Genomic DNA, 15,874 nt, shown 5'->3' with positions numbered 1-15,874 from the left:
AGTGTGTTTTAGCTAGTTTTATAAACACACAATACATTTCCAGTTAGTTATAGTTTTTTTTTTCCATTAATTGCCGTTATTAATTTAATTTAAAAATGTTTTTTCAGTTTCAGTTTTCATTATTTTGTTAGATTTAATTTAAAAAACAGTGCTTGTTTCACTGTTGGTGACTGCTTGTTGTTCATGGTGTAAAGCCCTGTGAACTGCCTTGCTTCTGAAACGTGCTATCCTAACAAACTTAACGTCCAAAGGTAGTGTAACCAATTTTTAAACAATCGACTGTTTAATTCTCAAGCCAAGATCATCCCAAATAAGTTATCTTGATTGATGGACAATTTTGTGATTATGAGCGAAATGAAAAGAGACCACAACAGAACAGTGGAGCCACAAACTCTGTAAATTATCTCTATATATGGTTGCTTCATTCCTAGAGTTCACCCATACAGCAACACTACACAATTATGCTTACCCTCAGCCAGCACCAGGCTACTTCACTAACATTGTTCCTCGTGACAACAGAAGTTTTAACTGAAGCAATAGGCAGTTAAAACATTAAAGATTTAATTTCTCAATGTGTGTATTGATCGTGTCGCTCATTTATTGTGAAGCATTTCTTGTCATTGTTGCCGCAATACATTTTAGTTATTGTAAAAAAAAAAACTGACTAAAATGTTAATGTTATTTTTACTTTTATTTTTTTCTACAAAAGCAAAAAAAATAAATAAATTTGTAAAATTGAAATATATGATTTTTTGAAGTGTCTATGTGCAGTTTAGTGGTGTAAATCACACTTCTTTGAGTAAGCGGTGTTCTGAAGAAACTTATTTCAAATAGAAATGTCTTTCAAGATCAGCATTTATGTTTGTAGCGCAGCAGTGTGCTAAGAAATCAAGTAGTTTTTTGTCGTCATTTTTATCATTATCACAATAGGACTGCAAATAAATTTGGGGGGAATTCTGGATTTTTTTTTTCTCCTTTATTTAACCAGGTAAACCCCGTTGAGATTCAGATCTCATTTTCAAGAGTTACCTGGGCAGAAGTCTGCAATACACAGCAACCTGGTTACAAAATAAAATTAATTAATACATAGCACAAGTGTAAAATAGTGTAAAACAGTTTAAAAACAGTGACACTGTTTAAAAGAATAGATAAAAATAGATTCTTTGCCTGTTTTTAAGAATCGCTCGAAATAAGTCCAGTGAAATCAATTCTGACATCTTGAGTTCAGACTGGAGCTGATTCCAGGCTGAAGGAGCATCACACTGAAAGCTTGCTTCCCTTTTTCAGTTCGGAAACGTGGAACATGCAAAAGAAAAATGTTGTTAGAACGTAAAGAATGGGAATTAACAGATCTATGTAAAAGAGTGTTTAAGTATGCTGGAGCCAAGTCGAGTAGAGATTTATAAATCAGGAACATCAGGTGATTGTTTCTCCGTACGGTAAAGGAGGCCATACAACTCACAATGATGTGTGAGACTTCTGCTACCGGTTACAAACCGTAAAGCACAATGATAAACAGTATTTAGTGATTGAAGGCATTTGGTCGAAGTATTCATATATAAAACATCGCCATAATCCAGGAGTGGCAGGAATGTTGCAGCTAACAATTTACTTATAGCTTTAAGAGAAAAACAAGATCCATTTCGGTAATACAACCCAATCTTCATTTTCAGTGTTCGTAACAATGTGGCTATGTGATTTTTAAAAGAAAGCTCTTTATCTAAAATAAAGCCAAGATATTTATAATTACTGACAACTCAATTTGTGTTCCTACAGCAGTTGTAAGCAATAGAGGGATTTCTGGTAGTTTCCTAGAGTGTGAAAAAAACCATTGCTTTTGTCTTATCCACATTCAGAACTAATTTCAGAGTTTGTAAGCGGGTTTGAACTACATTAAAAGCAGACTGCAAATACTGAATTTCCTGTACAAGTGATGAATAGCAGTAAATTAATAAACCATCTGCATAAAAATGATAGAAAGCATTTGACAGATTTTCACACAAGTTATTTATATAAATAGATAATAAAAGTGGCCAAGAACTAAGCCCTGTGGGACACCATTTAAAATCGTACGAATAGAGGAAGTAAAGCCAGCCAATTGAACTTTCTGGGTTCTGTTTAACAGGTAATTAGCTACCCACTTGGTAGCTTGATGTGAGAGCCCAATGCTGTGTAGAATATCAATTAAAAGCGTGTGATTTACTGTGTCAAATGCCTTTGATAAACCAATAAACAGAGAAACACAATGCTTTTTGTTATCAAGAGCCTGAATAAGATCATTAATAACCTTTAAAGTGGCAGTAACAGTACTATGTTTTTTCCTAAAACCAGACTGCACATTTTGTAAAACACAATTGGAATCTAAAATAATCTTCAATTGATCTCCAACTAATTTTTTTATTTTTTTTTGCTAGGATACATAGTTAAGAAATTGCTCTGTAATTGTTTACCTGTGACAATTCTCTACTCTTGAATAGAGGCAAAACAAATGCTAATTTCCAGACACTAGGGATTTTATTAGATATTAGACTTAGATAAAAAATATGAGAGAATGGCTCTGCTATAAACTCTGCAGCTAATTTTAGAAAAAAAAAAGGATCCAGGTTATCTGGCACTGCTGACGTTTTGGTATCTATGTTTTTCAATTCTCTGAGAACCTCAGATGAACAAATAGGGGAGAAATTAAAAGTGGTGAAGTTACAGTCATTATTCATACACTGCTCGTCAGTATTTATATTTGGGCCGAATAAATTTAAATCATCAAATAGAGAGCCAACAGAAATAAAATGCTCGTTAAAATAATTTAAAATTGCTAATTTATCAGACACCATTTTACTTTTATTCCAAACAAAATTTGGGAAAGTTATGTTTATTGTATCTCAACACATGCATTTATTTTTGACCAACACAGATATTTTATTTTGTTGCCTTCCAAAAATAATGGCCCATGTCAATTTTTGCCAAAGTGATTTGGGAATTTATTTATTTATTTTTTTAAATAACTTGGCAAAAAAAGATTTTGACAAAGTGATGATATCAAAGTCTTTGTAGTCAGCATTGATAAGATTAAAGATATTCAAAAACATCTGGACATTTTTTGACTAATCTTGATCACTTGATTATGGAACAAGGACAAGACATTTATGGTCTGAATATGCTTTGTGTTTCTCTGAGGGAACAGCTGAACAAACTACTTGTTTCTTAGCCCACTGCTGGTTCATTCTTTAAGTTCTGCTGGGATGAATAACATCAGCTGAGGCCACCTCTGAGTTCAAGAACACACAGTGCAGATTGTTCATTCAAAGGACTGGCAATTAGAGCAAAACAAGTAAAGTGACACAAGCAGACAGGATGATGCAAACGACCCTCAGAACCATCCAACGATCATACATCACCAGTCAGTTTCTGAGGAATTAAACACAATTCCTGCCACAAGCATGCCTGTTAAAGAGTTGAAACTTTCACTTTGTACATCGGTGGTAATTAAGTAGCTCAATGTTGTTGAAATCCTATTCGTTTTTATGTTTTGGAAAAAAAATGATTCCAACTCTAAGTACATCAACCTACAGAGTTTTTACACTTATTCAACTTTAAAAATACCTTTTTAATCCCAAAGTAATTATACATCCATCCATTTTCTGTTGCTTATCTTGCGGGGGCAGCAGCTTCAGAAGGGAGGCCCAGACTTCCCTCTCCCCAGCCACTTCTTCCAGCTCCTCCGGGGAACTCTTAAGGCGTTCCCAGGCCAGCCGAGAGACATAGTACCTCCAGCATGTCCTGGGTCTTCCCCGGGGCCTCCTCCCGGTGGGACGTGCCCGGAACACCTCACCAGGGAGGCGTCCAGGAGGCATCCTTACCAGATGCCCGAGCCACCTCAACTGGCTCCTCTCGACGTGGAGGAGCAGCGGCTCTACTTTGAGTCCCTCCCAGATGACCGAGCTTCTCACCCTATCTCTAAGGGAGAGCCCAGCCACCCTGCGGAGGAAACCCATTTCGGCCGTTTGTATCCGGGATCTCGTTCTTTCGGTCATGACCATAGATGAGGGTGGGAACGTAGATCGACCGGTAAATCGAGAGCTTCGCCTTTTGACTCAGCTCTCGCTTCACCACGACGGACCGGTACAGTGCCCGCTTCACGGCAGACGCTGCCCCAATCCGCCTGTCGATCTCCCACTCCCTTCTTCCCTCATTCGTGAACAAGATCCCCAGATACTTAAACTCCTCCACTTGAGGCAGGACCCTACCCTTTTCCGGCTCAAGACCATGGCCTCGGATTTGGAGGCACTGAGCCTCATCCCGGCCGCTTCACACTCGGCTGCGAACTGCTCCAGCGAGAGCTGCAGATTACGATATGATGAAGCCAACAGGACCACATCATCCGCAAAAAGCAGACATGCAATCCTAAGACCACCAAAACGGATCCCCTCAACACCTCGGCTGTTGTCGGCTGTTGTCACCTTTGAATTGTCGGTGACAAACCGATTCTGTTTGTCACCGAACAGAATCAGTGACAAAGGGCAGCCTTGGCGGAGTCCAACTCTCACCAGAAACGAGCCCGACTCACTGCCGGCAATGCGGAGCAGACTCTGACACCGGTCATACAGGGACCTGACAGCCCGTATCAAAGAGCCCGGTACCCCATACTCCCGGAGAACCCCCCACAGGGCCTCCCGAGGGACACGGTCGAACGCCTTCTCCAAGTCCACAAAACACATGTAGACTGGTTGGGTGAACTCCCATGCACCCTCCAGGACCCTGCTGAGGGTGTAGAGCTGATCCAGTGTTCCACGACCAGGACGAAAACCACACTGCTCTTCCTGAATCCGAGGTTCGACTATCCGATGGACCCTCCTCTCCAGGACCCCTGAATAAACCATACCAGGGAGGCTTAAGAGTGTGTGACCCCCCTGTAATTGGAGCACACCCTCCGGTCCCCCTTTTTGAACAGGAGGACCACCACCCCAGTCTGTCAATCCAGGGGAACTGCCCCCGATGTCCATGCGATATTGCAGAGTCGCGTGAGCCAACACAACAATTACAACATCCAGAGCCTTAAGGAACTCCGGGCAGATCTCATCCACCCCCGGGGCCCTGCCACCGAGGAGCTTTTTGACCACCTCGGCGACCTCGTCCCCAGAGATTGGAGAGCCCAACCCAGAGTCCCCAGGCTCAGCTTCCTCAACAGAAGGCACGTTGGTGGGATTGAGGAGGTCTTTGAAGTATTCTGCCCACCGGCCCACAACGTCCCGAGTTGAGGTCAGCAGCACACCATCCCCACTATAAACAGTGTTGGTGCTGCACTGCTTCCCCCTCCTGAGACGCCGGATGGTGGACCAGAATTGCCTCGAAGCCGCACGGAAGTCTTTCTCCATGGCCTCACCAAACTGCCAGATCTGACCAGCTTCCTCCCCCACCACCGGAGCCAACTCACCACCAGGTGGTCAGTGGACACCTCCGCACCTCTCTTCACCCGAGTGTCCAAGACATATGGTCGCAGATCCGATGAAACGATGACAAAATCGATCATCAAACTGCGGTCTAGGGTGTCCTGGTGCCAAGTGCACATATGGATACCCTTATGCTTGAACATGGTGTTTGTGATGGACAATCCGTGATGAGCACAGAAGTCCAACAACAGAACACCACTCGACTTCAGATCGGGGGGGCCATTCCTCCCAACCATGCCCCTCCAGGTCTCACTGTCATTGCCCACCTGAGCGTTGAAGTGCCCCAGTAGAACAACGGAGTCCCCAGGAGGGGCACTCTCCAGTACCCCCTCTAAGGACTCCAAGAAAGGTGGGTAATCTGAACTGCTGTTTGGCCCGTAAGCACAAACAACAGTCAGAACCCGTCCCCCCACCCGTAGGCGGAGGGAGGCTACCCTCTCGTTCACCGGGGTGAACCCCAACATACAGGCGCCCAAATGGGGGGGCAACAAGTATGCCCACTCCAGCCCGGCGCCTCTCACCGTGGGCAACTCCAGAGTGGAAGTGCGTCCAGCCCCTCTCAAGGAGACTGGTTCCAGAACCAGAGCCATGTGTCGAGGTGAGGCCGACTATTTCTAGCCAGAACCTCTCAGCCTCGCACACTAGCTCTGGTTCCTTCCCCACCAGAGAGGTGACGTTCCACGTCCCAAGAGCCAGCTTCTGCAGCCGAGGATCAGACCGCTCATCCCTTGGCTGCCGCCCATAACTGAACGCACCCGACCCCTTTGGCCCCTCCGACAGGTGGTGAGCCCATTGGAAGGGGGACCCACGACTCCTCTTCGGGCTGAGCCCGGCCGGGCTCCGTGGGTAAAAGCCCGGCCACCAGGCGCTCGCCATCGTGCCCCACATCCAGGCCTGGCTCCAGAGTGGGACCCCGGTGACCCGCGTCCGGGCGAGGGAAAACCAAGTCCAATGTTATTACTCATCATAGGGGTCTTCAGGCTGCGCTTTATCTGGTTCCTCACCTAGGACCTGTCTGCCTTAGGTGACCCTACCAGGGGCATAAAGCCCCAGACAGCATAGCTCCTAGGATCATTGGGACACTCAAACCCCTCCACCATGATAAGGTGGCAGCCCAAGGAAGGGCCCAAAGTAATTAAATTAAAGAAATTAAATATTGTTGTAACTTATTTTATCCAAAGTTTTTCAAAGTCTAAAATCATGTATATTTTGGTATGGATAACTTTTTATACATTTCAATCAATGAAGTTAGTTTGTATAACATATTTCAGTAACAAGGCAGTTCAAAGTGCTTCACATCATTAAAACACAAGAATACAAAATCATAAAAACCACCATGCAGTCAACAATATGAGTCAGACCTTTTCCTGATTCAAGTTTCCACCTTTACAGACTTTTTTAAAATGCTAAAAAAAAAGAAAAAGAAAAGCTCTGTATATGGCACATTTTTCTATATCATTCTGGCTTTAAATATGAAACAGGAAAGGTAGAAAAGATTAAACTAGAATAGATACAAGGGAACAAGAAAGGAAGGAAGAATATAAGGAAAGGGAAAGAGGTATACAAGGAATTGATGATAGAAGGAAGGCGGGGCACAAGGATACAAGAAAGTTCACTAGGAAAGACTGAAAAATACAAGGAAGGAAAGAAGTAAGAACACGGAGATTCAAGGAAGGAAGGAATGAAAAGCATGAGGAGGGGAGAAAGAACAGTTTTATTTAATTTACTGATTTTTATACTGACTTTGGTGTTTGCACAACAAAATAAATCCAATAAAACTTTACAATTAGTAACAAGTCCTGGAGACTATTGTCATTGCATATTTTTTGTAAAGTGCGTCAAAACAAAATATCAGAGAACATTTAGAATCATGCCAGACTAGCCTTTAACATTTTAACATTTTAATTTTGTCAAGACTTGAAACATGAAAGAGGTACATAAAACTCCACAAAAAACACAAGCTCAGGTCGCTTTGGACCAGGAGCTGTGAAATTGACACTGCAGTGTACAAATAACTCACGAGTTCTTTAAAGGTGAACTGTACAGAAATAAGTTAACTGTGTTTCACTAATAATAGAAATGTCTTAATTTTTTCTGGTAACAATTTTAGTACCAACCTCAGTAAAATCATGTTTATGGCAGTGACCATTAGAAATGCACTGATCCAATATTAATATCTGTATTGGTACCAATATTGAAAAAACCCCATCTAGATTAGGTGTTGGTGACAATACGCCCAATCCATAAGGGCAGATCTTTCAGTCTACTCTATGCTTGAATATTATTTATTTTACATTATATTTCGAGTTATTACACTTTCTGAACCATTTGAAAGAAGATTTGTTGCAGTTTATCTTTGTCAAATGTAAAAATAGTCAGCCTATTGTTTTTGACAGCTTTAGTTGCTTTATTATTTATTTAACCTTGGCTATTATACTCTTATTTGCTTTGACTGAACAAATTAAAGTTGTTTTTACATTTCTGACCAAGCTTATGAAGCTATTGGTGTATTTAAGTGTGCGCTACTGGTGCAGAGTTATCAATAAATATGTAATTTAGTTCATTTATGTCAGTCTAGAAAAATTTTTTTTTTCAGTTTCAGTCAGTTCAGCAATGTTTCTCTGTGTCGGATCAGTATCAGCCGATACTAAACCTCAGATAGTGGTATTGGTTTTGGAAGTGAAAAAATAGTGACCATTACACCTCACTTTAAATGGTGCCACCTCCAGTTTTCTGCCACATGTAACATGTTGCATGTATGCCAAAAAGTTGAGTTTTGTCTTTTGGCAAAAAATGTGAGAGAGTTAGAGTACATCAGTATTATGGAGTTGAAATGTTGTTCGCTGACCTGAAAAAACTTCACTCCTTCCTGTTCTCCACCCCCAGTTTCAGCAGCAGCCACCTCTGTTAATAATCTAAAACCTCATCACGACTTCAGCAGCACTGACTGACTCATGCACACCCACACAATCCATCTATACCATACGCTCCCAAAACATTCCCTCAGAAAGACGGTCAGAACCTGTGTGGTTGGAGAATTGCACCGAGTTGATGGAGTCCACCTCAAACCCTAAAACCTGTACACAAAGACACAAAAAGAAGAGAATCAGAGCAGAAACAAAATGTCCCCAGTCAAACATTTCTAGTAAGTGTTTGGGGACGTTTTAGCATCTCAAACCCATATGTAACTCTTACCCTTTTTCATTATTTACTTTTGTAGCCTCTAAAAGCTTCACCATCACCCCACTGTCTAATTTTTGCAGCACTTAGGTGTGGGTATTTATAGCTGAATACGCAGAAAACCCGATGCCCTGGAACTGCTAAGAGAGAACCAACTCTAGATGAAAAAAGGAATATTACGGCACAGCTAATTCTGTGAAATTCAAACTAAAAGAAAGGGAGATTTAAAAAAACATGACAATCCAACATTCACGCAGAAATCTACAGAGCAGATAAAGAAAAAAACTGCACTTGGTGTCCTTTCGGAGTGGAAAGAGGCCGGCTTGCGGCTCATCCACATACAGCTTCGTTTAACTGGATTAAAGCGGGCAGAATGAATGGGCTCTTTGTTCTTTTCAATTCACTGTGACTTTCAGAGAAGAAACACCCCTGGAAATCCCACTGCCCTTGCCAGCCAGAACAAGACTCCAAATTAACTTTGACCTTGGAGGGACGTTTGTATGCTCCTGAGAGCGCAGTGCGTGCTTTCTGCAAGGTAACCTGCCGGATGAGCACCACCAGCACGTGACTTTCAACGTGTGAGGTACTGAACAAAAACATGAAGCTGTAGGTAAAACCTTCACAAGAAAGGCTGAACTGTGGATTAGACTGTGAGTTGTTGCTGTTTTTTGTCGTGGTGATCGTTTAGTTAATATCTAATAAGGAGTTCCGCTACTTATGGAGAAGGAGACAGACTCTAGAAACAAGAAGTAGCATGTCAGTTTGACTAGCTATACTAGCACTGAGTAACGTTCTGGGTGGAGAGTGAAAAAAGTGACATGGCTGAAACCAGGAACTTTGGGCCTGCAGTTATTAAAAAACCTGGTAGGTGTCAAGAAGGGACTGAAAAATAGATTTGAAGACGCTTCTAGCTGCAGTGTGAACGTAGCATAAACATGGACCAGAGTGGTAGGAACAAAGTCAAAATGTTGGAGAGTGATCACATAGTTTCAGGATGCTCGCTTTAGCCCAAACCCTGCCTGGGGGAAATGGGAAGATCCCACAAAACCGCTGTGCAACTATGTCTACAATTAGTTTTAGCTGTCAAGTTGTCAACATAACCCACTAAATCTTAAAATGTATATGAGATATGTAAAATAACACTACAACAACTAAATAAAGTCAGGAAAAAGTTTTAATTAAAAGTAAAATAGTGAGGGAGAGGGAAGCAGGTCAGTTATGCTAGCTTGACTTTGACAACCTTAACATGTAGATGTGTTGTGGAATTCTGTGTGTTTGGGTTCAGTTAAAAAAAATAAAAACGCAACCAACACACCAACTCAGACAGATCATCAATGGAGCAGGTGTTTAAATTAGCTAAACAACCATCACTGTGTTCAGGAGGTCACTTATTAATAATAGCAAAATAAACATCAAACCTAAAAACATAAAACTGTAACGGACTGAATGTTCTGTTCTTCGTGTGGGAAATGTTTCTGTGTTTAATGGTATTGAATCCTGGTACATTAGTGGCTTTGTTTTCAGTCAATCGCAATGGCAAAAAGTCTGTGTGTAGGACAGTGAATGATAAAAAAAAGAGAAACTTTCTTCTGCGTTGTTTTCCCTTTCTCGTGGCGCATGGCACTAAATTAATAATACTTACATCTCCAGGTTTCATTTTGTTAACTGAATTTTTATACCGCTGCAATGTGGCCAAAGACGGCAAGCAAAAGAATCATCTTTGGTCCAACAGCATTGTGCACATGTGCAAAATTTCCAGATGTAAAAAACAAAATGTCGTGTCTGCAGTTAACACAGCAACCATGACAGAGAAGAACAACTACTAGAAGTTCACAACTTCTAGTAGCAACTCCTTGCAGCAACATCCTCTGTTGCTGCAAGGCAACAGAGGAAGCACTGTTGCCTTGCAGCAAGAAAATCTTGGGTTTGATTCCCAGCCCCGGGTCTTTCTGCATGGAGTTTGCATGTTCTCCCTGTGCGTGCGTGGGTTCTCTCTGGGTACTCCAGCTTTCTCCAACAGTACAGTATTTCTCTAAATTCTCCTTAGATATGAATGTTAACGTGCATGGTTGTTTGTCCTGTCTGTCTCTGTGTTGTCCTGCGATGGACTGGCAATCTGTCCAGGGTGTACCCCGCCTCTTACCCGAAATGTCTCGCTGGAGATAGGCACCTGCAACACTCCCAACTCCACTAGGGACAACGGCATAAGAAAATGAATGGATGGATGAAGTTCAGAGGAGGAGGAAATAATGATTGACAAGTTCAAAATCTCATTTTAAGTGTAGGTGTTGGTGGGATGTTCGCCCACTACATCGCACCAGAACAGAGCAGGAGTTCAGTGTTTTCCTCACGGCCTTGGACAATTTCTCCTCAGAACTATCCATCCTGCTTTTCTGGGAGAAAAACCAGTTTATGGAATTTGAGTAGAGCTGTTTTCTGCACAAACACACCCACAAAATTCAGACCAAACAAACAGTTTTGTATGCAGAAACTATATTGCTCAAGCTATTAACTATTTGTAAACAATGTGAGATTACGGCGGTTTGAAGCTAACAACAAAGACGCCAGGTTGTTAGCAAAGAACTGACTTCTGTTTTGGAGCTTCATGGATGAAAGACTCAGGGCTCCATCTGATCACCTCAAGACCAATAACTAACAAATTTATTTTAATCTAACCTGAATGGGATAATTCTGCACTGAACAGAAATTATTTACAACAGTTTGACATTTAAAACACAAATAATGGGCATTTTCTATTAGAGATGAAGACAATACGTTTTTGTTGTAATAAATTAAGTTTTCCCATTTCCTGCTTTCAGTTTAACTACAAGTTTTCCTAATCAAGCAGCAGTTTCCAAACCTCCAAACCACTAACTGTTAGATATGGTGCATTCAAGGATCAGAAAAACATAGGATTTTTTTTTTGTTTCCAACTGGACCATCTGAGGAAACCATGTCATTGTGGTCTTTGCTTTTTAGTGATTGTTTCTCTACTTTCCACAATCTTACACTGTATTGTTACACTCTTCGATATTAAGATGTGTAGCAGTGAACATCAAATAGCCTAGATTTTCCTCTTTTCTTTCTTTTTTTTAACTCTTATGCCTTCTGTACACTGTACCCACATGTGACTCTCTCATATGGAGAACCCATCTGTAAAGTCCCTGATTTGAGGCAAACACTCCCATATTAAGCAAGATTACATCAGAAATTCCAACACACATTTACAGCAACATGCATACATGATGTTGGTTTTGTCTCATCTTTGGGTGAGTGGGTGGATGGATGGATATACTTGATTAATCCCAGAGGTTAATTGCAGTAGGTTTTGGACATGTTCAAAAAGGAAAAACATTAAACAAAAAGTGATTTAAGTGAATTATCAATGAATTTAGATAAAGCTGAATTTATGTTATTAAAAATAAATATTTGTACTGATAATTCAAATATTGAAGGGGTAACAAAAGGGGTAGAGTATGATAAGTTTATGCTTCTACCCACCTCCTTTTCAAACAAATAAATATGCATCATGGCAGGCACGTGCAGAGGGGGGGATCTGGGGGGGCTTGAGCACCTGCCCCTTTTGCTCCTTGCCCCCCAAGTGCCCTTTTGGTCAAATTTTTAATTTTTAACATTTTTTTATTTTTTTTTTGGTATTTTTATTTCCTACGCCCTCTTCTGACACATAATAACATGTACTAAAATTATTTGTTTTTTGTTGTTGTTTTTTTTGTACGACATAATAAGCCCCCGATCACCTTGTTATCTTTGACCTTTTGCCCGTGACGCATGACCCAGTTGCCTCTCGCGCAGTGAGATAAGGCGGCTAACTGGAGCTCAACGTAGCGAACGTTCCAGATTACAGAACAGTTTTTGGTGAATGAAAAGGAACGTTTTTGGGGAATAAAGTGGAGTAGACTTGCTACTTGTCAGATGATGGAAAACGTTGAAGTATCGTTTCTGCTTCAGCATGGAGTGGTGGTTTAAGCAGATAGGTAATGAAATACAACAGACACTGACAGGCCTCTGCGTTTGCCTTTCTCTGAAGAAATACTGAGTGGGAGGAGACAGCCAGGTGAGGAAAAACTGTTCTTATCTATCGATTCAGTATTTTTATCATACAGGCATTAGGCTGTTGTTGTTGTGCTATTAGCTAGCTGCTAGCTAACGACTTTGCTAGCAAAGCAAGATAACTAAAAGCTTCTTCCCTGTATGTTAATGATATCAGTCATTCTTCAGTATTTATTATGCAATAAGGGCACATCGCCCGTCCAAAACCGATCATCTCCATAATGGATATACGTCTAATTTCCTTTGCTGCATAATGTACATTGCATATATTCCAGCGTTAGGTAAATGTATCTTGAAGGAGAATAGCACTTAAATAAAAGTCCAACAAAGATATTCATTTAGAATTAAAAATAGCCCTCTGTTGAGTCACCCATCCTGGGAATCGTCTCTACTTTCTCAGATTTTCTGTTTAGTTTATCCCCAGCAGCTCAGCTCCGTCTTTGTCTTCGCGTCATTAGGAGTAATCCTGTGGCGGCCAATCAGAGCGTGTCTTCCTCACGCTGCTGTCTCCGTTATGACAGCTCGGAGAGAGGGATGCCCAGCACGCTCGTGGACATCATCGTCATCATCCTCCCCTTCTCTCTTACACCAGCTGAATCACGGCCATTACTCTGAAAGCTAAGCAGCCTCTTCACTGACCTGCCACTTGTTTTTTTAATCAAAATTCCCCACAGTGCCAGATTTGACCTCATTTCTTTACTTTTACCACTGTGTACAAGAATCTGTGGCGAGGAAGACTGCAATGCTGACCATTTGGATATTTTTGGACAGTTGTATTACAGATATGCCTATGCATGTAAAGTTATTTCCTGGTGAACATTAGTTGAGAAGAGTTTGCCACAGCACTAAAAGTTGAAACCACAACATCAAAATTAATCTGAAGTATGTCTCCAGCTGCTAATGTCGAAAAAGCACAATTTCTTAATTGCAGTGAAACAGAAACACAATTAAAATCAGACAAGTTTGTTCACACGATGAGTCATTAAAAAAACCTGCCGCCCTGTCACCATCATCCTCCTGCCACTTCCTGTCATCTCCTTCTTCATTTCCACCAGTAGAAACATACAGTTGGTGATTCTGTGACTCGTGTGATGCGAAAAAAAATGTTTCTATCACAGCTTTGTAAACACACCAATAGCCATATAACCAAAAAGCCACCTCATCCTTCAACCAAACATTTTTTTCAAAACTGCCGTGTTTCCATAGGTTGAGTTTCCCTGTGACTGCTTGAAGCAGATGAGATCCGCCCCAGACTCTTCAAGAAAAAGCAGATATAAACAACAGAAGGATAGAATTCAGTAGACTGCTTTCAATTTAGCATGTGTTCTATTTGGAGCTAAATTAATATTTTGAGCAAATTTTAAAATTATTTGTTACAATTCTAGCTACTTTTTCAAGTGTTACTGGAAACATTTGGAGACTCGTGACAGCACTTATTGGTGTTCCCCAGATACAGCACTCACATAGAAAAGCCAGACCCGCTTTGTCTGCATCCCGACTGCAAATGAATCACACAGTCATGCATAAGGCCACTACTGACCAATCCCTAACCGTCAAGGTCGGATACAGAAATTATCTTGCCTTTGTCCTAAATAAATTACTGCGTTTCTATTGTATATTTTGGTCTATTCAGGTTGTTAATGCAGTCTGTACAAAAAAAACCATTCAAATAATTATTGTACTGTAACTTTGTGTAAGTTCCTAAGTAGAAACACACCAATATAAAAATTTAGGACAACATCAGTGTCAAATTACTAACCACATTACTGCTTCTCTGCTTCAGTTAAGCTCCCCACAGTCCTTTACTGTCCCACCATCACTGTCACATGACCAACCTTGTCCACCAGAAAACGCAACAAGAAATATATTGTTTATTTATCGAACCGATATCATCCATTCATCCATCCATCCAATTTCTGTACACCCTTGTCACCCTTTCTGTACACTACGCAATGCACCTTTTTGCTCCCAACTAATGATTAATGAATAATAAGTTTTAAATACTCATAATATCAATATTGACCAAAATAATCCTAATAATTGTTTTTCATAATCTAGCAGCCCTCTTATGCAAGGCTGCTCCGATTGCAATTTTCTGGCTGATCGCTGATTGACTGATCTTTATAAAGTCCAACCTGCAGATTACGATTTTGGCCAATTTCTTTTTTTATCTGAAATGTTGCTAAATACAGCAAGTAGTCACAGAGTTGGCAACAGTGGTGTGACTATTGTTAACTGCAAACAAGCAGACATGAGCTGGTAGGCCAGTTAGTCAGTCAATCAAACCTCTCTCACAGCAGAGCAGATGAGGACAGTGGCTGATTTTTATACTTTTGTGGAGATAGATACTATCAGGGTATAAGATCAGCTTCACATGTAAGTATCGGCCAGTCACCCAAAATTAAGGAAATCTGAGTTGATTTATCTGTGGATACCTACTAAAATACTGAATACTACCTAGGTAGTACATGAGTACTACCTAGCACTAATGTGCGTATCTGAATGTTCGGAGCCAGATATATTTAAGGTTGACCTGCATAAACTCCTGCTGGGTCTAAATCAGTGGTCCCCAAACTACGGCCCGCGGTCCGGATCCGGCCCGCCTACACATTTGGTCCGGCCCCCTGAACAATACCAGAGAGGGTTTAGATTTTTTTTTCATCTACCGTATTTTCCGAACTATAGCCGCTACTTTTTTCCTAAGCTTTGAACCATGTGGCTTATATGTGGATTTTTCTTCAACCACCAGGGGGCTCTTTAGCAGGAAGTGAATCATTGGAAGTCAAAATTGGAAATAAAAGAAGAAAGCACCCATTAAAACAGAATTAGGTTTTAATAGGGAATTGAAATTTGAGAACTTTTTCCTGTGAGGGCCACATAACTTTTCCCTTCTCTGGTGGGGGCCGGAGTCAGTTTGTAACAGAAAAAGTGTGACGATTGCATAAATGTAAAAATTTATTGTTTTCCAGAAAGCACAATCAAATAACCCTCTCTGGGTTCTTCACAGAAAAAAATCCAGGAAATAACACTATTTATGAAATAAAAATCTTATTTTCTGGACTATAAGTCGCAGATATCTCTGCCGCTCTAGGTTTTCCACAGCAATGCAGCAGCAGAGGGGGGCGGACACCCAACATTTGAGTCATAACAGGTCAATTGAATACCACATTTATTAT

At 41.0% G+C, this 15,874-nt stretch overlaps 1 protein-coding gene across 1 annotated transcript in view; it reads right to left on the bottom strand.

Annotated features, from left to right (window-relative positions):
• The window catches only part of LOC103476575 (pyridoxal kinase-like), a 42,944-nt gene that overhangs the window by 22,191 nt on the left and 4,879 nt on the right, over nucleotides 1-15,874 (bottom strand). Inside the window, exon 3 of the mRNA XM_008429031.3 lies at nucleotides 8,470-8,524. Within this exon, the coding sequence (XP_008427253.1) occupies nucleotides 8,470-8,524 (55 nt within the window). The remainder of the gene's footprint in view (nucleotides 1-8,469; nucleotides 8,525-15,874) is intronic.

Source organism: Poecilia reticulata, chromosome 15, assembly GCF_904066995.2.
Source record: "Poecilia reticulata chromosome 15, P_reticulata-male-v2, whole genome shotgun sequence".
NCBI lineage: Eukaryota > Metazoa > Chordata > Actinopteri > Cyprinodontiformes > Poeciliidae > Poecilia > Poecilia reticulata.
This window is presented reverse-complemented; position numbering and strand designations above follow the sequence as displayed.